Source organism: Sciurus carolinensis, chromosome 3 (genome assembly GCF_902686445.1).
Source record: "Sciurus carolinensis chromosome 3, mSciCar1.2, whole genome shotgun sequence".
Classification (NCBI taxonomy): domain Eukaryota; kingdom Metazoa; phylum Chordata; class Mammalia; order Rodentia; family Sciuridae; genus Sciurus; species Sciurus carolinensis.
Genome location: NC_062215.1, coordinates 18,411,939 through 18,432,833, shown reverse-complemented (window position 1 = coordinate 18,432,833; position 20,895 = coordinate 18,411,939). Strand labels below are relative to the sequence as shown.

Genomic DNA, 20,895 nt, shown 5'->3' with positions numbered 1-20,895 from the left:
TAAAATACACACACACACAAAAAAAAAAAAAAAAAAAAAAAAAGAACTCTAAGAGTGACTCACTGGGCATGATGGTACATGCCTGTTATCCAGCTACTTGAGGGGGGTTGAGGCAAGAGGATTGAAAGACTGAGACAAACTTGGGCAATTTTGTGAGACCCTATCTCAAAATAAACTTTTAAAATGGGAGTTAGTCAGGCATGGTAGCACACACCTGTAATCCCAGCAGTTTAGGAGGCTGAGGCAGGAGGATCACAAGTTCAAAGCCAGCCTCAGCAACTTAGCGAGACCCTAAGCATTTTAGTGAGACCCTGTCTCAAAATAAAAAAAGGGAAGGGGATGTGACTCAGTTGTTAAGTGTTCCTGGGTTCAATTCCTGGTAACAAAAATACAATTAATTAATTAAAAATGGGGTTGAATGGGCAACTGATGATGTGGCTTAGTGGTAGACCTCTTACCTAATGTGAAGATGATCCTGGGTTTAATCCCTAGCACCACAAAAAAAAAAAAGTAAGTAATAACATGTTACAAAAATTTATTTATTATTTATGGAACCAAAAAAAAAAAAAAAAATCCTTAGTAAAAAATATGTGGTGGACACCCAGATGGCACTAAAAGTGAAGAAGGAAGTTCCTGCCCTGCCCAAAGCCAAAGCAAAGGTGGTGAAGGGCAAGAATCATTGCTGAAAGGCATCCCTAGCTACAAAAAGATCTGTGCATCATCCACCTCCCAGCAGCATAAGACACTGCTGCACCTACGGAGGCAGCTCAGTCTCAGAAGAGCACCCACAGGAGAAACAAGCTTGACCAGCATGTCATCATCAAGTTCCCCCTGACCATTGAGTTGTCCACAAAGATACATGACAACTGCTGGACTCAGAAAGTATACCAGTAATCCCAGTTACTGGGGAGGCTGAGGCAGGAGGATTGCAAATTCAAGACCAGCCTCAGTAATTTAGCAAGACCCTGTCCTAAAAAATAAAAAGGTCTGGGGAGGTAACTCAGTGGTAAAGCACCCCTGGGTTCAATCCCCAATATCACACACAAAAAAGGAAAAAGAAAGAGAAGACGACATCAACATACTTGTGTTCATTGTGGATGTCAGGGTCAACAAGCACCAGATCAAACAGGCTGAGAAGAAGCTTTGTGACATCGATGTGGCCAAGGTCAACACCCTGATCAAACCTGATGGAGAGAGAAAGGCATGCTCAACTGTGTTCTGATTATGATGCATTGAATGTTGCCAACAAAATTGAGATCATCTAAACAGCCCAGCTGGCCAATTCTAAATATACTTTTTTTAACCGTAAAAAAAAAAAAATGTGGTTAAAGATGCTTCATTACTTCCTTCCTATTTATTTATATTTTTAATTTTGGTGAAAGCAAGAATTACCATTGCTAACCATTTTTGTGCAGTTCAGTAGTGTTAAATATTAATTATTTCTTAAAATTTTGGTTTAATACTTTGTATAACACTCATTCAGTCCTTGGTTTCAAGTTGTATTTACTTCGGTCATTGGGTTTCATGAGTCATGACCATCAATGGTTCAATGGACGAAGATGTGAATAGCACTGGATGATAGACACACACGGGTTTAGTATAAATATTTGTTGTTCTCCATTTTTAAAATCTACATCATTGCACTTAATAAAATTAGATAGTTATTTTTCAGTCCTATCTAGGCTTTTATTGAAATTGGTGGAATATGTGTCTTCCCTGATGTTTCTCAATTGTTGCTGCAAACTTAGCAGTACGTTTTGCATTCTATTTATCGTTTTTTTTTTTTTTTTTTTTTTTTCTTTTAGTACTGGGGATTGAACCTAGGGACACTTTCCCAGAGCTACAGTCCTGGTTTTCATTTTTGATTTTGAGGTAGGCTGTCACTAAGTTTCTGAGGGTCTTGATAAGTTACCAGGGCTGCCCTTGAATTTACAATCCTCCTGCTCCAGCCTCCCAAATCACTGGGAATACAGATATGCATGACTGGCGAATTTTATGTATTTTTCCACATTTTTTATTGGTGTATTATAGTTGTACATATTGATGGGGTTCCTCATTACATAATTATTCATGCACACACCATGACAATACAATTTGGCAACATCGCTCACTCCCCAGCACTTCCCCCCTCCCTCCCCGCCTCCACCCCAGGTTCCTTTGCTGTACTGATCTCCCTGTGATTTTGAGGAGATCCACCTCCACCTCTGTTTTCCTTTCTCCTCTGGCTTCCACATATGAGACAAAACACTGGAACCTTGACCTTCTGAGTTGACTTATTTCACTTAACATGATGGTCTCTAGTTCCATCCATTTTCCTGCAAATGCCACAATTTCATTCTCTATGGCTGAATATAACTCCATTGTGTATTTATACCACATATTCTTTATCCATTCATTGTATTTTATATTTTTGACAGAAACCCACTGAGATGCTGTTTGCATATTTTTAAATGGATTAGAAAATTCTATTTCCTTAGATTTTAAAATGTGCAGATAAGGAAATTTTGAAAGTATTTTTTTTAGTTGTAGATGGACACAGTATCCTTATGTGTTCATTTGTTGTTGCTATGTGGTGCTGAGGATCAAACCCGGTGCCTCATGTGTGAGGGGCAAGTGCTCTACCATGGAGCCACAACCCCAACCCAGAGACTTTTTTTTTTTTTTTTTTTTTTTTTCCTTTTGAGGTGCTGGGGATTGAACCCAAGGCCTTGTGCTTGCAAAGCAAACACTCTACCAACTGAGCTATATCCCCAGCCTGAGATTTATTTTTAAAGATGGAACACATATACATTAGAAACAAAGTCACTTAAGTATCAAAATATTCAAAATATTTCCAGATATCTGTCTTCAAAATGGGCTCTTTGCTGGGTGCAGTGGTGCACACCTGCAATCCCAGTTATTCAGGAGGCTGAGGCAGGAGAATTGCAAGTCTGAGGCCAACCTGGGCAACTTAGCAGGACCCTTTCTCAAAATAAAAATAAAGAGGTCTGGGGATGTAGCTCAGTGGTAGAGCCTCCCTGGGTTCCATCCCCAGTACCACACAGGCATACAAAGCTCTTGGTGGCAACAGCTTCTCTTAAAAAGTGATGATTTTTCTCATACTCTGACTAGCTAACTCCTCTACACTGAACAGATTTTCCCTGAACCAAAGAGTTTGTGCCTGGAGTGTTCACTTGTATGTGATTCATTAGGATTTTAGATATTGTAATCTGTTGCTTCTTAAGCCCCTTGTCCACTTTGGGAGAATAGGAAAATTGAAGCCAAAGAGCATAATGTATAAATCCATTTACCTACACATAATGTAAACTCCGTAGAACCCTGAAAAACAAACATACCATAAGACACTGAACAAACAACCACAATAGCAGGGCATGGTGGTGCATGTTTATAATCCCAGCAGCTTGGGAGGCTGAGGCAGGAGGATCACAAATTCCAGGCCAGCCTCAACAATTTAGCAAGATCCTAAGCAACTTGGCGAGACCCTGTCTCAAAATAAAAAATAGAAGGGGCTGAGGATGTGACTCAGTGGTTAAGTGCCCCTGGGTTCCATCTCTGATACCAAAAAAAAAAAAAAAAAAAAAAGCACAGTCCCTCCAGTTAGGAAACTCCCTTATCCCTTACCCAGACACCTCATCTGACCTGTATAACCCAGGATGAGTGTGACTTAGAGGCCCAGAGAGGGCACCAATGTCAATCTGTTTACCAAATATTAGTAAAATTTACTTATCTATTTCTCTCTCTCTCTCTCTCTCTCTTTCTCTCTCTCTCTTTCTCTCTCTTTTCTTTTTTGGTACTGGGGAGTGAATCCTGGGGCACTTAACTACTGAGCCACATCCCCAGCCCCTCCCAAACCCTTTTATTTTTTATTTTGAGAGACAGGGTCTCACAAAATTGCTTAGGGCCTTGATAAATTGCTAAAGCTGGCTTTGAATTTGCACTCCTTCTGCCTCACCCGACCCGCCCTCCACACTCCCTCCAGCCACTGGGATTACAGGCATGCACCACCCTGCCTAGCTTGTACAACTTTTTAGAGATTGTAAAATCATTTCTTGTTCTGTGATATGAACTGAAATTTAATGTCCTGTGGAATTTTTGTTTGTTCATTTGTTTGGGCAGTTTTAGGAATTTATCCAGGGCTAGTTCTGTGTGTGTATTTTTTAATCTAAGTCCTTTCCCCTAAGAAATTGAGAAAAATGGTGAGAAAAAAAATTTGGATTATCATACCAGGTGTGGTGGCCTATACACACCTATAATTCAGCTGCTTGGGAGGCTGAGGTAGAAGGATCCAAGATTGAAACTAGTCTGGGCAATTTAGTGAGATCCTGCCTCAAAATAAAAATCAAAGGGCTGGGGATTTAGCTCAGTGGTAAAGCACCCGTAGGTTCAATCCCCACTACCAAAAAATAAATAATTTTAAAAATTCCACTACCAAATTAAAAAGGGCAAAGGACATAGCTCAGTATTAGAGTGCCCCTGTGTTCAATCACCAGTACCACAAGCAAACAAAGCAACTGACTTATCTCAATATTTTATCTTTTACCAAGTAAAAAACATTATTTTTGGTCACTGATTATGTACTAAACACATATTTACTCTTAAAATCTCACTGCCTGGTAGATAATATTATCCTCATTTTACAAATGAAAACTGAAATCAGATTCATTCACCCATCAAAAATTCACGAAGCACCTATCTTCCAAGTAGGATTTTTACTTTTGGGATATAGCAGTGACTAAAACAGACTCGATCCTTCTTAAGGGCTTACATTCTAGGGTATGAAGAAATAGTTAAGTCAGTAAAACAAGATTCTTCCCGATAATGGTAAAACTAAAGAGAAAACAAAGGAAGGTAGTGTGTATGCCTAGCATCGAATGGGTGGGGTACTATTGGATTAGACGGTCTGGGAAGGCCTATCCGAAAGGGTGAGATTTGGGCTAGGGATACAGCTCAGTTGGTAGAGTGCTTGCCGCACAAGGCCCTGGGTTCAATCCCCAGCACCTCAAGAGTGAGATTTGATCCCTGAAAGAAGATCTGGAAATGAAATCATCAAAGCAAATGCCCTAAGGAGAGTGCGCTTGGCTTGTCAAGACAGAAAGAGAGAGGTATGCGGACGAAGCCACTGGGAGTTTTTGAAAAGGAGGGTGATTTGATTTGTATCAGAATATGCTAGATTAGTCAATCTTAAAGAATTTTGTTGGGGGGGGTCCTTTTACATGTTAATTAATTGAGGATTCCAGGCAAATTTTTTATGATTATTTTTCTATTGCTCTAAACAAACCACTCCCAAAGTTTAGTGGTTATGTTAGTCAGCTTTCTATCACCATAATAAATACCTGAGATAGTTTGTAAAAAGAAAACATGTATTTTGATTCACAGTTTTGAAGTTTTAGTTCATAATAATTCACCCAAGTGCTTTTAGGCCTGTGGTGAGCAGGGTTGTGGCAGGAATGGAAGGGGTCGCTGAGCTACTGGCCAGGGAGTGAAAGAGCAATGAAGAGACTGGGGTTCCATAATCCACTTCAGGGCACACCCTCAGAGACCTGAAGACCTCCCACTAAGCCCCACCTCTTAAAGGTATCACCACCTCCCAACAGTGCCAAACTGGGAACGCAGCCTCTAACACCTGGCCCTTTGGAGGGGCATCCAAGATCCAAACTATAGCAGTTAGTTAAAATAGGACTCATCATTTCTTTTCTCTGGGTTTCTGTGGGTCTAGGATTTGGAAGCAGTTTAGCTGGAATTTTCTGGCTTAGGTTCTTTCCTGAAGTTGCAGTCAGCTGAAGGCTACACCAGGACTGAAGGATCTGCTTGCAAGATGACTCAATCATGAGTGGCAAATTGGTGCTTCCTGGCTGTCAGCAGGAAGCCTCAGTTCCTCTCCACGTTAGTCTCACCACAAGCATGCTCGTGAGTCCTCGTGTCATGACTGCTGACTTCCCCAGGAGCAGGATCCAAGAAATAGCAATACAAGATGTCAAAATGTCTTTTATGACCTAGCCTCATAAGTCACACATTGTCATTCCCTCCATATTTTATTGTTTACATGGCTCTCTTTAACATGGATGTTAGCCGGCACGTGCCTATAATTCCAGTGACTTGAAAGGCTGAGGCAGGAGGATTGAAAGTCCAGCCTTAGCAACTCAGTGAGACCCTGTATCAAACTTTAAAAAGATCTGGGGATGTAGCTCAGAGGTAAAGTGCCCCTGGGTTCACTCTGTGGTAACAAAAGAAAAAAGATCTAGGAAACTTGAAAATCACCATCATGAATGGAAATTGTCTAGATATCAACCAAAATGTAAAAACCCAAGTAAATGGGCTGGGGTTGTGGCTCAGTAGTAGAGCACTTACCTAGCATGCACAAGGCACTGGGTTCAATGCCCAGTACCACATTAAAAAAATAAATAAATAAATAAAATAAAGGTACCGTGTCCATCTACAAATATTCATATATATATATATATTTTAAAGTATATTATTATATACTTTATATATATATATATATATTTTTTTTTAAAGTATATTATTTAAAAAATCCAAGTAAACCACCTTATGTAATGGAAAGACAAGAGGGTATATATGGTAAGATAGATTCTGAAGGGCTCCATCCACTGGGATATATTTGCATACAAATGGAGTGAGAATCTTCCAGATACAATGAGTTCTGCATATGTGCTTGTATATAAGTCTATGTTGAAGGCCTCTGTGAATTAGGCAGGTCAACATGTTAGTGAAAAAGAGGGAGGATATTATACTAACAAGTTGAAACCAGCTATTTGGAAACTCTCCTATGTTGCCATAAAATTACTATAACCTCTCAATTTTAGCAGGAACAATGAAACAGTAGAGATACTTAGCCATGGTAATGACTGGACAATGACCTTAATTTCTCAGTACACTTGATTCTTTAAAACTGTGGAGAATTCATCAATGAATGATCATACGCAAAATATTAGTTTGATGTTGCACATAAGAGATAAAGGATATTGAAGGGTTATGGAAAATAATATTCCTGCAAGACAGCGCCGGAAGAAAAATGGAGCGAGGTGCAGCTCAGGAGGAGGGAGGGGAAACTAGCCAAGACTTAACCTCCCAGCAAATCCTTTCCTGATAACAATGGGCCCTAAAGGAAAGGGGCAGATACTGAATGTGGGGCCCTGAAACTTGACCTTCCCCCACAGCAAATTAGTCTTACCCTATAAAACCAAAATCCCCTCTGTAACTGTTGGCCATTTTCACATCTGGAAAGTGAGCCCCGACAGTGACCAAGTCCACAAATGAATAAAGCCTTCTCTGAATCCATTGAGGTCTGCTTCTCATCCTTTCGCACTTACAGATATAAGCACTATGATTTGTTAAAATAAGGAAACTAATAGTTCGTCTGAAGATGTCAACTCTGTCAATGTGGCTGGATAATGTATGATGTTAAAAAAACAATCATAATCTGTAACACTGAGAACAAAGTCCATCTTAATCCCAGCAAGCAAAACAGTGCCCCAAGACACATGAAGAACCTCAGTTATTCAGAGTCAGGATTGTCATCAGCTACGTTTGAGTGCCAAACCTGGAGAGGGTCTCCTGTAGCTCCTCCATATCCCACTTCTTACAGGTTGATAGGATGGGCCTGCATTCCAAAATAAAAATAATAAGAAGAATGGCATTGCTTAACTTTTGCAAATATCTGTATTTTATTAAAATTTTTATATACATATATTTTAATTGTAGGTGGACACGATACCTTTATTTCATTTTTTTGTGGTGCTAAGGATCAAACTCAGGGCCTCATGCGTACTAGGTGAGTGCTCTAACACTGATCCACAACCCCAGACCCCTGCAAATCTCTTTAATACCTGGTTAAGAGAATACAATTGGATTCTCATTTCTGCTTCTGCACATTCTACCAAACATTCATCAGGAAATGAGGGTGAATATGGAAAATAATTTCTCAGTATTACTCTAAAAATTAGTTTTGACCTTTACCCGGCAAGGTAATACATAACAAATCTCAGTGACTTGGAAGGCTAAGGCAGGAGGATCACAAGTTCAAAGCTAACCTGGGTAACATAGTGAAATGTTGTCTCCAAATAAAATATAAAATAGACTGGAGGTGTAACTTCGTGGTCAATTGCTTCTGGGTTCAATCCCCAGGACAGAGAAGAAAAGTTTTGACCTGGTGGAATCCTCTTGGGGGAGAGGGACCCTGAACTACACTTTGAGAAACTTGAATTAGATTATGATATAGTAACAAATGGTCCCAAAATCTCAATAGTTGACAACAAAGGTTTATTTTTGCCCAGCGTTCTGTTCCATGTCTTCACTAAGGAACCCAAGTTTTGACATTGACATTTAGCTGGGACATTTCTAGTTATGTTGATCGGGAAAAGAGAACATGGCCAACCCTCCTGACTTTTAAAACTTTAAATCTCTACTTGGAAATAATGTGGGGTTTGTTGTTGTTGTTGTTGTTGTTGTTGTTGTTGTTGATTGTTTTTGTTTTGTTTTTTCTTTTTTCAAGAACCAAAGCAATTCACTTGGCCACACTGTTGTTTGTCAGGGCTGGAATGTGCACTCTACCTGAAGGGAGGGCCCCACTGGAAGGGATACCATGTGTATGTGCTATAAACACATCTATAAGGGGGTTTGAAAAATATCGTTCTGGTTGTCGAATGGACAATGGATTATGTTGGAGACAGTAGGAAGCTACTCAGGAGTAGAAGCAATGTTAGGAATTGACTGCAGTACTCTAGGCAAGAAATGTGACTTGAACTAGGGTGGCTGCAGTGGTTTGATTCAAAATGTACTTAGGAGGCAGGGTTAGTAGGGCTTTTTTATGGAGTAAGGATGAACTTAAGGGAAAGTACTAGAAGATAACCTCCAAGTTTTTGGTTTGACCAACTTGGTGAATGACAATGACATTTACTGAGAAGGGAAAGGCTGGGAAAAGAATAGTTGTTTTTTTATTTTGAGAAGGGGAATGAAACAAATGTTTTATTTTGAACATGTGAAGCATAAGGTACCTGTCAGACATCCAAATTTTGAAATTCCATAGACTCCTGAATATGTAAGTCTGGGTGTATTGCGGAATTAAGGGTCCAGTTTATGTTTTGAGTACAAAACGTGTTGCTTGACCTCAGGTAGCTTATTTTAAACCTGACATTTTGTCTTCTTTCTTTTTTCCCCTTCTCCCCCTCCCTGAAAGCAGGGAAACAAACTTAACATTTTTTCTGTTCCAGGTTAAGTTATGGTGTCCTTCAGTACACAGAAGAATGTCACTACCCACAAGAATAAAGAAACTCCAAATCTGGGAAATGGAGCAATAGCTTTTTCACAGACACCTAGTGGACACTAATTAATCAGATCTACTGTTAATATTTGGATCCCAGTCCTTGTATTATTCTTTTAAAAGCCCTGTGTCCCTCTGACCAGGAAGTTCTATAACAGGAGTCCTGTGGTTTTCCTTTGCTAGCAAATCAATAATTTTTTACTTTTTCTCAAAAGCTTGTCCCTGTTACTGGATTGGCAAGAGAGACAAGGATCGATCCTTCTGTATCATGGAGCTGGGGAGAGGTCAGAGCTAGAAGCATAAATTCTGGGGACATTAGCATAGACTGAATTGAAGATGTCTCAGGGAGATAAGGAAGAGGACTAAAGGATAATGCTTTGGAGCACTACAAGTATAAATGATCAGTGACTTTGAATCCAACAAAGGGAGCTTGAGGAGGAGCCTTAAGTAAGGTGAAAACCACAAGAGTGCTGAATCTCCAAAATAAAGAGAGGAAAGTGTTTCAAGGAGGGAATAGTCTATGTTCTAGAAGTTAGACACAATGAAGATAGAAGTGTGATCATAGTATTTGGGAATGTAGAATTCAGTTGACCAACTTGAACAGTTTGAGTAGCCAGGTGAGGATTAATGTGTAATTTTTAAAATGATGACTGGTGACGCACGTCTGTAATCCCAGTAACTCCAAAGGCTGAGGCAGGAGGATCACAAGTTCAAGGCCAGCCTCAAAAACTTGGGGAGATGCTCTCTCAAAAAACAAAAATAAGGGATGCAAGGTTGGTTCAACATCAGGAAATCAATAAATGTAATTCACCATATCAATAGACTTAAAGTCAAGAATCACATGATTATTTCAATAGATGCAGAAAAAGCATTTGATAAAATACAGCACCCCTTCATGCTCAAAACACTAGAAAAAATAGGGATAGTGGGAACATTCCTTAACATTGTAAAGGCCATCTATGCTAAGCCCATGGCCAATATCATTCTAAATGGTGAAAAACTGAAAGCATTCCCCCTAAAAACTGGAACAAGGCAGGGATGCCCTCTTTCACCACTTCTATTCAACATCATCCTTGAAACTCTAGCCAGAGCAATTAGACAGACCAAAGAAATTAAAGGGATACGAATAGGAAAAGAAGAACTCAAACTATCCCTATTTGCTGATGATATGATTATATTCTTAGAGGAACCAGGAAATTCCACCAGAAAACTTTTAGAACTCATAAGTTCAGTAGAGTAGCAGGATATAAGATCAATGCACATAAATCTAATGCATTTTTATACATAAGTGATGAATCTTCAGAAAGAGAAATTAGGAAAACTACCCCATTCACAATAGCATCGAAAAAAATAAAATACTTGGGAATCAATCTCGAAAGAGATGAAAGACCTCTACAATGAGAACTACAGAACACTAAAGAAAGAAATTAAAGAAAACCTTAGAAGATGGAAAGATCTCCCATGTTCTCGGATAGGAAGAATTAATATTGTCAAAATGGGCCATACTACCAAAAGTTCTATACAGATTCAGTGCAATTCCAATTAAAATCCCAATGATGTACCTTACAGAAATAGAGCAAGCAATTATGAAATTCATCTGGAAGAATAAAAAACCCAGAATAGCTAAAACGATCCTCGGCAGAAAGAGTGAAGCAGGGGGTATCGCAATACCAGATCTTCAACTCTACTACAAAGCAATAGTAACAAAAATGGCATGGTATTGGTACCAAAATAGAAAGGTGGATCAATGGTACAGAATAGAGGAAACGGACACAAACCCAAATAAATACAATTTTCTCATACTAGACAAAAGGGCCAAAAATATGCAATGGAGAAAAGATAGCCTCTTCAACAAATGGTGCTGGGAGAATTGGAAATCCATATGCAACAGAATAAAACTAAACTCATATCTCTCACCATGCACGAAACTAAACTCAAAATGGATTAAGGACCTCAGAATCAGACCAGAGACCTTGCATCTTATAGAAGAAAAAGTAGGTCCAGAGCTTCAACATGTTGGCTTAGGACCAGACTTCCTCAACAGGACTCCCATAGCACAAGAAATAAAAGCAAGAATCATAACTGGGATAGATTCAAACTAAAAAGCTTTCTCTCAGCAAAGGAAACTATCAGCAATGCAAAGAAAGAGCCTACAGAGTGGGAGAAAATCTTTGCCAATCATACTTCAGATAAAGCACTAATCTCCAGAATCTATAAAGAACTCAAAAAACTCTACACCAAGAATGCAAATAATCCAGTCGACAAATGGGCTAAGGAAATGAATAGACACTTCACAGAAGAAGATCTACAAGCAATCAACAAACATATGGAAAAATGTTCAACATCTCTAGTAATAAGAGAAATGCAAATCAAAACCACCCTAAGATTCCATCTCACCCCAATTAGAATGGCGATTATCAAGAATACAAGCAACAACAGGTGTTGGAGAGGATGTGGGGAGAAAGGTACACTCATACATTGCTGGTAGGGCTACAAATTAGTGCAGTCACTCTGGAAAGCAGTGTGGAGACTCCTTAGAAAACTTGGAATGGAACCACCATTTGACCCAGCTATCCCACTCCTTGGCCTATACCCAAAGGACTTAAAATCTGCATACTGCAGAGATACAGCCACATCAATGTTCATAGCTGCTCAGTTCATAATAGCCAGATTGTGGAACCAACCTAGATGTCCTTCAATTGATGAATGGATGGGGAAACTGTGGTATATATATATACAATGGAATATTACTCAGCCATAAATAACATTCCATTGTCTGCATATGCTACATTTTCCTTATCCATGCACACAGGTTGAAGGGCATCTAGACTGGTTCCCTGTTCTGAACTGAGCTGCTATGGGCAGTGATGTGGCTGAGTCACTGTGGTATGCTGGTTTTAAATCCTTCGTGTTTAAACCAAGGGGTGGGATAACTAGGTCAAATGGTGGTTTCATTCTGAATTTTCTGAGAAATCTCAATAAAATTTCCAGAACGGTTAAATCAAAAAAATAAAATAAAATAAAATAAAAAACAAAAATAAAAAGGGCTGAAGGGCTGGGGATATAGGTTAGTGATAGAACATCCCTGGATTGTTCAATCCCCGGTGTCCAAAAAATGAAAAGGAAAAGGAAAAAGAAAAGAAAAAGGAAAAAAGAAAAATTGGGGGTGGGGGTGGGGACTAGGTGTGTTGAACAACAAATGAGAAATGGAGATAACCTGTTTGAAAAGTTTTTATCAAGTAGGTAATGGAGAAAAGGAGGGGGACAAAGATGTGAAGATGAAAAGCTGTGTATATGAAACTTGTACGTAAACTGCAAAGAGTCTATTAATCTTAGGCTTATTTTGTTATTTATTATTCTAACTCCTAGAAATTTCAAACCAGGCAGTGTGAAGAATCAGTAGAATACTACCATTAGTTCCCAGCTGGCCGGTCAATAAGGCGCAAAGCCCTCCAGCCAATGAAACTTCGAGAAATGAAAAGCTAGCTACAGAGGGTGGGGCCGAAGGCGAAGTGGATGTAGGGGTGGAGAGGGAAGGAGAGGCCGAATTAATATTGTCCGCCCAGGGACACCATAGGACAGATTTGTGGCTTTTACACTGAAGGGCGGAGCCGGCAGGAAATTTAAACCGAAGCCGCGGCGAAGGGCGCCTGGAGAATATTGCAGTTGCACAGAAACAACCGGACTTAGAAATCTCGGAGAGCCAGAGGAGCCCGCGAATGCAAACCAGAGACCTTGAGGACGGAATACGGAGGCCGAGAAGGAGCCGAGATTTGATGAGTGAGCGGGGAAAGGGTACGGATGCCGGGAAGGGGAGAGAGGGGTAAGAAGGAAGGCGGCAGGGGTCAGAAGAGTTGAAAAGATACGGGATCGGGAAGTGGGTTTAGGAATTGAGTGGATACGTGCAGAAGCTGAGGAGGGCAGAGGCGCCCAGGAGGGGTTGCAGGAGTTGAGAGACTAAACAGGTCACTGGCGTTGAGGCGACAGACGTCTCAAAGGGGGCTGAGAGACCGCCGGGAAAGAGCCGAGAGGGAGGTACGGGAAGTGAGATGTACAAGCGATGACCGAGAGGTCCCGGGAATTGAGGGAGCGGAATCTGAAGGGCGGGGGGCGGAGGGCCTGAGGGACCAGCCTGGAAGGAGGCGTGAGAGTTGATATGGAATGTGGGTCCGAACGAGTCGTGCTGTTCCAGGAAGTCGCGATGGCGAATTGTGTGGAGTTTGGGAGGCGGAGGCGGGGGCGGGGGTGCGAGAAGGAAGGATGGAAGGTCGAGGTCAGGGGAAGATGTTTGAGCTGCTGTTCTCTCCTTTCTCAGGCAACAGTCACTTCGGGCTGGAGAGTTTCATGGCTGAGAGTGGACTCCGAGTTCCAGACCCAGGTGGGAAACCTGGTCAAAACTAAGGATGCGAGGTCCCAGTTGCCACCCCTGCCTCAGGGCCTTTTGGAAAGCAGAGAAGTTTGAACCCTGTTGGAGTCTTCTAATTGTGTGTGTGTGTGTGTGTGTGTGTGTGTGTGTGTGTGTGATGTGTGTGTTGATGGTGTCATAGGTCATTTAGGAATTTATGGTAAAATTTATGGAGTAATTTATTAAACCCATATTCATGGTTATTTTATCAGTAAACTTAAACATGGATACCCAATTAGATCAGTATTTTAACACATGATTACTCCTATATGCCTTTCCTCGCGTTTCTTTAGCATCATCTAGTTTTCGTTCTGGATTGTTACATTTTAAATAATAATACACTTCAATAAGTTACTTATTCATCCTTCTTGTATCTTGTTACTTACTTCTGGATCTCATTCTCTTTTTGTTGGAGATTTTTCTTCAAGAGTGTTTTCAAAACAGAACTCTGTGTCATAAACTTTCTGAAGCTTATATGCCTGAGAATATCTTTATGTCACCCTTGTATTAAAATGCTTAAATATGGGCTGGGGTGTCGTCCAGTGGTCGAGCACTTGCCTATCATGTGTGAGGTACTGGGTTCAATCCTCAGCACCACATAAAAATAAATAAAATAAGGTATTGTACCCATCTACAACTAAAAATATTTTTTAAAAAATAGAATGATCTTGTGATCCTCCTTCTTCAGCCTCCTGAGTTGCCAGGATTACAGGCAGCTGCACTGCTCACCTTCCCTCAGATGTATAAATTTCTTAGAGCTTTCTCTTCTGTGTGTTTTCTTTCTTATAGTGTCCTGTTGTGTTTAATGGATCCAAAGCGTTCTCTTGTCTCCCAGAATATTAATGGTATTTTTATTCCTGTTGAGTTTTCTTCTGCTTCTTGCACTATCTCTACCCCCCCCCCCATTTGTTAGCCAGATTTCTTGTTGGAAGCTTTCTTTAAATGTCTAATGATCTTTGGTTATCTTTTCATATTAAAGAGTAAGGCAATAAGATGTAAATTGAGCTGGGGTGATAGACCTGTAATTCCAGTAATCTTTGCAACTCAGGAGGCTGAGATAGGAGGATTACAAATTTGAGGCCAAGTTGGACAATTTAGAGAGACCCTGTCTCAAAGTACAGTAAAAAGGACTGGGGACATAGCTCAGTGGTAGAGCATTCCAGTGTTCAGTCCCTAATTACACACACACACACACACACACACACACACACACACACAGTGAAATGAAAGTTCCTGGCAGAAGGAGTTGTTAGCTAGTGACTTCATTATAGGTGATCAGGTTAGATCCTGGCAATCTTGAGGGGGAGGGACCTGCAGTGTCACTAATTTGTTTTTGTTTGTTTGTTTGTTTGTTTGTTTGTCATGGGACAGTTAGTTCCATAAAAAGGAATCCTCCAATCCTCTATTTAGTAATTATAAGCTTAATTGTCAGTATTTGGGATCCCATTGAGGGGAGAGATCTGCACATCTCACAGTTCAGTATAGAAATTCTTTTTAAACCCCTAGGTTTTCATGAGGTCCTTATGCCTGCTCTCACTGTTGCAGTATCCCTCCAGTCAAGGGTTTCTTCAGTCCTGATACAATGGACATTTTGGGCCAGATAATTCTTTCTTGCAGGAGTTATCCTGTGCTTTGTAAGATGTTAATCAGCATCCGTGTCTACTCACTAGATGCCAGTAGCACACCCACTTCCCAATTGTGACAACCAAAAAGTCTCCAGTCATTTTCAAATTTCCCCTAGTGGCAAAATTTCTCCCAATTAAAACCAGAGCTGTAGCCTTCTGCTGGGGCATGAGAAGATTCTGAGAAGCTAACTGTTCCTCTTAAAAGCTTTCAAATAATACTCTCTTTAGCTCACTGTTCATTTTAGCATTCTGCCGTATCTGGTCCTCCTAATTTCAGGACCTTTCATCCCTAATTAGCTGCTTTTTATTGGCTTAGTATGGGTTCTCGATGGCCTTCCTGTGTGTTGTTAATCACCCATCTACTTTCCAATTTCCAAAATTTCAGAGAATCTCCTCTTGCCTATTGTCAGCTTCTTGCCAGTGCCTTTATACTTTGTGTGTGTGTGATTTTAGGGAGATTTGGAATGAGAACAGAAGTTCTTCATTCACCCTCTACACTTATTCAGAAGTCTGGACCATTATTTCTTCAAGTATTTTCCACCCTTCATCATTTATTTCCCCTTTATAACTCCTCTGCTACTGTTGGCTCTTCTTTCCCTATCCTCTGCATTTCTTTTTGTGTGTTTGTGTTGCTGAGGGTCAAACCCAGGGCCTCAAGCATTCTAAGCCAGCTCTCTACCACTGAACTGCACCCCACCCCCTTATTCACATTTTACCAGTTGTCCCCCAATGTCCTTTTTCTAGTTTAAGATCCAATCCAAGATCATACATTGTTTTAGCTGTCATATCTCTTAGTGTCTTGAGAGGAATTTGTCCTTCTTTCTTTGTCTTTAATGACCTCAGTACCTTTGAAAAACAGAATGACCCTCAGTTTGGATTTTGTTTGACATGTCCTATGAATTCAGGTTATGCATTTTGGCATTTGATGTTGTGCCCTTCCCAGTACATGGTTCAGGAGGCACATGATGAGCATGAGTCTCATTTTTCATCACATTAACTTTAATCACATGACCAAAGTGGTATCTGTCAGATTTCTCCACTGTAGTTACTGTTAACTATTTTAAGAGATACTTTGAGACTATGAAAATATACAGGTTTAAATTTTTTCATAGTTTTATTGAGATATGGTCCACATGTCACACATTTCATCCTTTATAAAGTGTACAACTCAGCAGCTTTTAGCATATTCATAGAGTTGTGCAGCCATCTCCAAAGTCCAATTTTAGAACACTTTGTATCACCCCAAAAGGGAGCCCATATCTTCTAAAAATCACTCCCAATTTTCCCCTAATCTCCCAGACCTAGATATCTACTAATCTACTTTCTGTCCCTATAAGTTTGCTTCTGGGCTGGGAATATAGCTCAGTTGGTAGAGTGCTTGCCTTGCAAGTACAAAGCCCTGAGTTCAATCCCCAGCACTGCAAAAAAAAAAGTTTGCTTCTTCTGGGCATTTTATATAGATGAACTCACATAATATATACTCTTTTGTGACTAATTTCTTTCATATAGCATAATATTTTCACAGTTCATCCAGTTGCACCATGAATCATTTTTTCCTTTAAATTCTGGGCATCAACCAACCCAGGGCCATCTGTATATTAAGCATGTGCTCCACCACTGAGTCACACTTTCAGCCTCACATAATTCCTTTTTGTGGTTAAATAACATTCCCTTTTACAGATATAACTGCATTTTATTTATCTATTCATCTGTTGATGGGTATATTTGACTACTTTGAATAATAATGTTTATTTACAAGTTATAATGTAAAATAACATCAAAAATATACCAAGTCAGGAAGCTTTTTAAAAATTGTCGAAGCCTGGTTGTGGCGGTATGCACCTATATTCCCAACTACTCAGGAGAATGAGGCAGGAAGATCACTTGAGTTTGGGACCAGCCTAGGCAACATAATAAGACCCCCATCTCAAAAGTAGCAAATGATATTCAAGGACATGACGTGTCCTTTCAATATGTAGTTTCAGATATGCATTTTTTCCAGGTGCAGTACTGCATGCCTATGATCCCAGTGACTCAGAGGGCTGAGACAGGGCCAGGGGAGGTGGCACACCCCTGTAATCCCAGTGGCTTGGGAGGCTAAGACAAGAGGATCACAAGTTCAAGGCTAGCCTCAGCAACTGAGCAAGGCCCTAAGCAACTCAATGAGATTCTGTATCTAAATAAAATATAAAATAGGGCTAAGGAGGTGGCTCAGTGGTTGAGTGCCCTTGAGTTCAATCCCTGGTACCCGCCCTGCCCACAAAAAAAAAAAAAAAAAAAAAAAAAAAAGTGCTGGAGATACTGCTCAGTGTTAGAGGACCCGTGTGTGTGTGTGTGTGTGTGTGTGTGTGTGTGTGTGTGTTTCTTTTGGTACTGGGGATTAAACCCAGATGCAGTTAACCACTGAGCTATATCCCCAGCCCTATCTAGGTATTTAAATATATTTTGCTACTACTACTACTATCTTATTACTGAAGATTTTCCTGAGACTTGAGTGTCTAATGTAATAATTTGAGGAATTTTATTATTAGAATTTTTAATGGAATTAATAACAGTGGTGTTTAGCTATGAAGGGATAGAAATCATTGTTAATTCTAAGAATATAAAGAAATGGTTGATATTTCAGGGTAAGGAAATTGGTTTAATATGTGAGGCTTCTATAGATTAAATGCTTTATATAGTTAATGGAATGTTTTTAAAATTCTTTAAGTTTTAACTTTTTATTATGAAAATTTTCAACCTGCAACAATCTATAGAGTTTTACAAGGAACCCTTATAGACACACAGCTTAGACTTTATCATTGCCATTTTTTTTAAATTGTGTTTTAGTTGTAGATGGATACAATACTTTTTATTTATTTTCATGTGGTGCTGAGGATCAAACTCAGTGCCTCATACTTGCTAGGCAAGTGCTCTACCATTGAGCCACAACCCAGCCCCCTCATTGCCATTTTAATATACTTGTTTTATCACATAGGCATCCATCTTATCTTCCCTCTGTTCACCTTGGTGGTGGCATGCTGGGGGTGGAACCTAGGGCCTCGCACTATGCCACAAGTTAAGCCCCCAGCTCCTATCCAGTTTTTTTTTTTTTTTTTTTTTTTTTTAATGCATTTCAAGTAACTTTTAGACCTTAGTACATGTTCCTCTAAATGGCTAAGCATGCATTTAATTGATTAGAATTCCATATTTGTATATAGTTTGTTTCTTTTGATAAAAATGTATATGCAATAAAATGCACAATTCTTTTTAAAAATATTTTTAATTGTTATGGACCTTTATTTTATTCATTCATTTATATGTCGTGCTGAGAATTGAACCCAGTGCCTCACACACGGGAGGCAAGCTCTCTACCACTGAGCCACAACCCCAGCCCCAAAATGCACAATTCTTAAGGGTATTTCTCTGTTTTTTTTTTTTTTTTAACTTTGTTGAGGTATAAATCAAATTCATTTGTCTTAAGTGTATACTTTCAGTGACTTTTTGTTACTTTTCAGAGTTGTGTAGTTAGCACTAAAATTTAGTTTGAGAACATTTTCATCATCCCAAAAAGAACTTCATGCCTTTGTGCAGTCATTCCTTATTTCTACCCCCAGGCCTGAGTAATTGCTAATCTACCTGTGTCTCTATATATTTGCCTTTTATGAACATTTCATATCATTGGAATTATACAATATTTGTGTCTGTCTTCCCTCACTTAACATGTTTTTGAGGTTCATCCATGTTGTAGCATGTATCAGTACTTCATTCTTTTTTATCATTTAAAATATCATTTAAATAGTATCATTTCCACTTTTTGGCTCTCGTGAATAATATAATGCTCCTGTGAACTTTTGTGCATAAGTTTTATTGGGATATGTTCCTCTCCTGAACACATATCTAGGAGTAGAGTTACTTGGTTACATGTTAACTCTATGTTTAACATTTGGGGAAACTGTCAGACTCTCTTTCACAGTGATGCACCATTTTACATTTCCACCAGCAGAGTGTAAGTGTGTTTTTCCACATCTAAGTTTCTTGAGGAGAGGTACACTAGCTTTGAAGTTCTTTGTGTGCCCAGAGCCTAGCGCAAGACATAACACAAGAGACTGAGCTGTCACTGAGAGTTGCATGACTTCAGGACTCCTTCTTACTCCAAACTTCTTACTGTGCTCCTCTTTGTTGTTTTTCTAGGGGCTCGTCTAGGAGTTTCCAGTTGTCTGGGAAAATACCAGAAAAACTCGCGAGGTGCTAGGAAACAGCCTTTTTCCGGAAAGTCCTTTTATTTGGATCTGCCTGCTGGCAAGAATCTCCAGTTTTTGACAGGAGCCATCCAACAGCTGGGTGGGGTATGTAATTTTTCTCTCCTGTGATGCCATATTCTTTTGTGGGTTGCCAGTCAGGAGCTGGTGAGGGATTTTTATTCTTCCTTTCCCTCTTCCATAATGGCTTTATTGAGATATAATTCACATACCATAAAATTCACTCATTTAAAGTTCACAGTTTAGTCATGTGCATGCCTGTAATCCCAGTTACTTGGGAGGCTCAGACAGGAGGATCACAAATCCAAGGCCAACCTGAATAATTTAGCAAGGCCCTAAGTAACTTAGTGAAAACTTGTCTTAAAATAAAAAATAAAAAGAGCTGGGCAAGAGGCCCAGTGGTTAAGTGCCCCTGGGTTCAATTCCTAGTATCGAAAAAATAAAAATAAGGCACACAGTTAGTGGTATTTAGTATAGTCAGTCCTGCATATTCACAGGTTCCTCATCCATGGATTCAACCAACTACACATTGATATTTTTTTAAAAGTTGTGTCTACACAGACCTTTTTTTCTTGCTGTTATTCCCTAAATGATATACTAACAACTATATGGCATTTACAGAACATTAGGTTTTATGAATAACCTAGAGATAATTTGAAGTATATGGAATACGTACACAGGTTATATGCAAAATCTGTGCCATTTTATATCAGGGGTCCTGGTACCAAATCCCCATAGATACCTGGGGATACCTGTATTCACAGAAATGTTCAAATTGTGTGATCACATAGTCAATTTTAGAACATTTTCATCACTCCTTAAGAGAAGCCCCACATTCATCATCAATCAGTCTTTCTGTATTCCTGGAATACCCCTTGTCCTTGTCCCTGGGTAAATGCTCATCTACTTTCTGTCCTTATTCTGCCTTTTTTTTCTTTCAAATATTCTTTTTTAAAAAGTGTATATATTTAGGGCTGGGGATATAGCTCAGTTGGTAGAGTGTTTGCCTTGCAAGCACAAGGCCCTGGGTTCAATCCCCAGCACCGCAAAAAAAAAATATATATATATATATTTTTATTTATATATATATATATATTTTTATTTATATATATATATATTTTTTTTTTTTTTTTTTTTTTTTTAGTTGTCCTCGGATCTTTTATTTTTTATTTATTTACATATGGCACTGAATATCGAACCCGGGGCCTTGCACATGCCAGGCAAGCACTTTACCACTGAGGCAAAACTCCAGCCCTTCTGCCTTTGTTATCTTATGCTCATTTTCTATATAGCTATGATCATGATTATGTGTGTGTGTGTGTGTGTACACAGGCGTGTTTTGCA

At 39.5% G+C, this 20,895-nt stretch overlaps 1 protein-coding gene and 1 pseudogene across 3 annotated transcripts in view; one reads left to right on the top strand and one right to left on the bottom strand.

Annotated features, from left to right (window-relative positions):
- Positions 1 to 6,238: 6,238 nt before the first annotated feature.
- On the bottom strand, positions 6,239 to 7,466 carry LOC124979248 (lathosterol oxidase-like; annotated as a pseudogene).
- Positions 7,467 to 12,931: 5,465 nt separating this feature from the next.
- Dbf4b (DBF4 zinc finger B) overlaps positions 12,932 to 20,895 on the top strand; it is a 31,856-nt gene continuing 23,892 nt past the window's right edge. The window contains exons 1-3 of one of the 3 annotated variants that reach the window (XM_047545851.1): positions 12,932 to 13,075; positions 13,596 to 13,658; positions 19,484 to 19,638. In XM_047545851.1, the coding sequence (XP_047401807.1) occupies positions 13,000 to 13,075; positions 13,596 to 13,658; positions 19,484 to 19,638 (294 nt within the window). In that variant the 5' untranslated portion in view covers positions 12,932 to 12,999. Of the gene's footprint in view, positions 13,076 to 13,182; positions 13,316 to 13,595; positions 13,659 to 19,483; positions 19,639 to 20,895 lie in introns of those variants that run through there. The other 2 variants (XM_047545852.1, XM_047545853.1) reach the window with 2 other exon arrangements.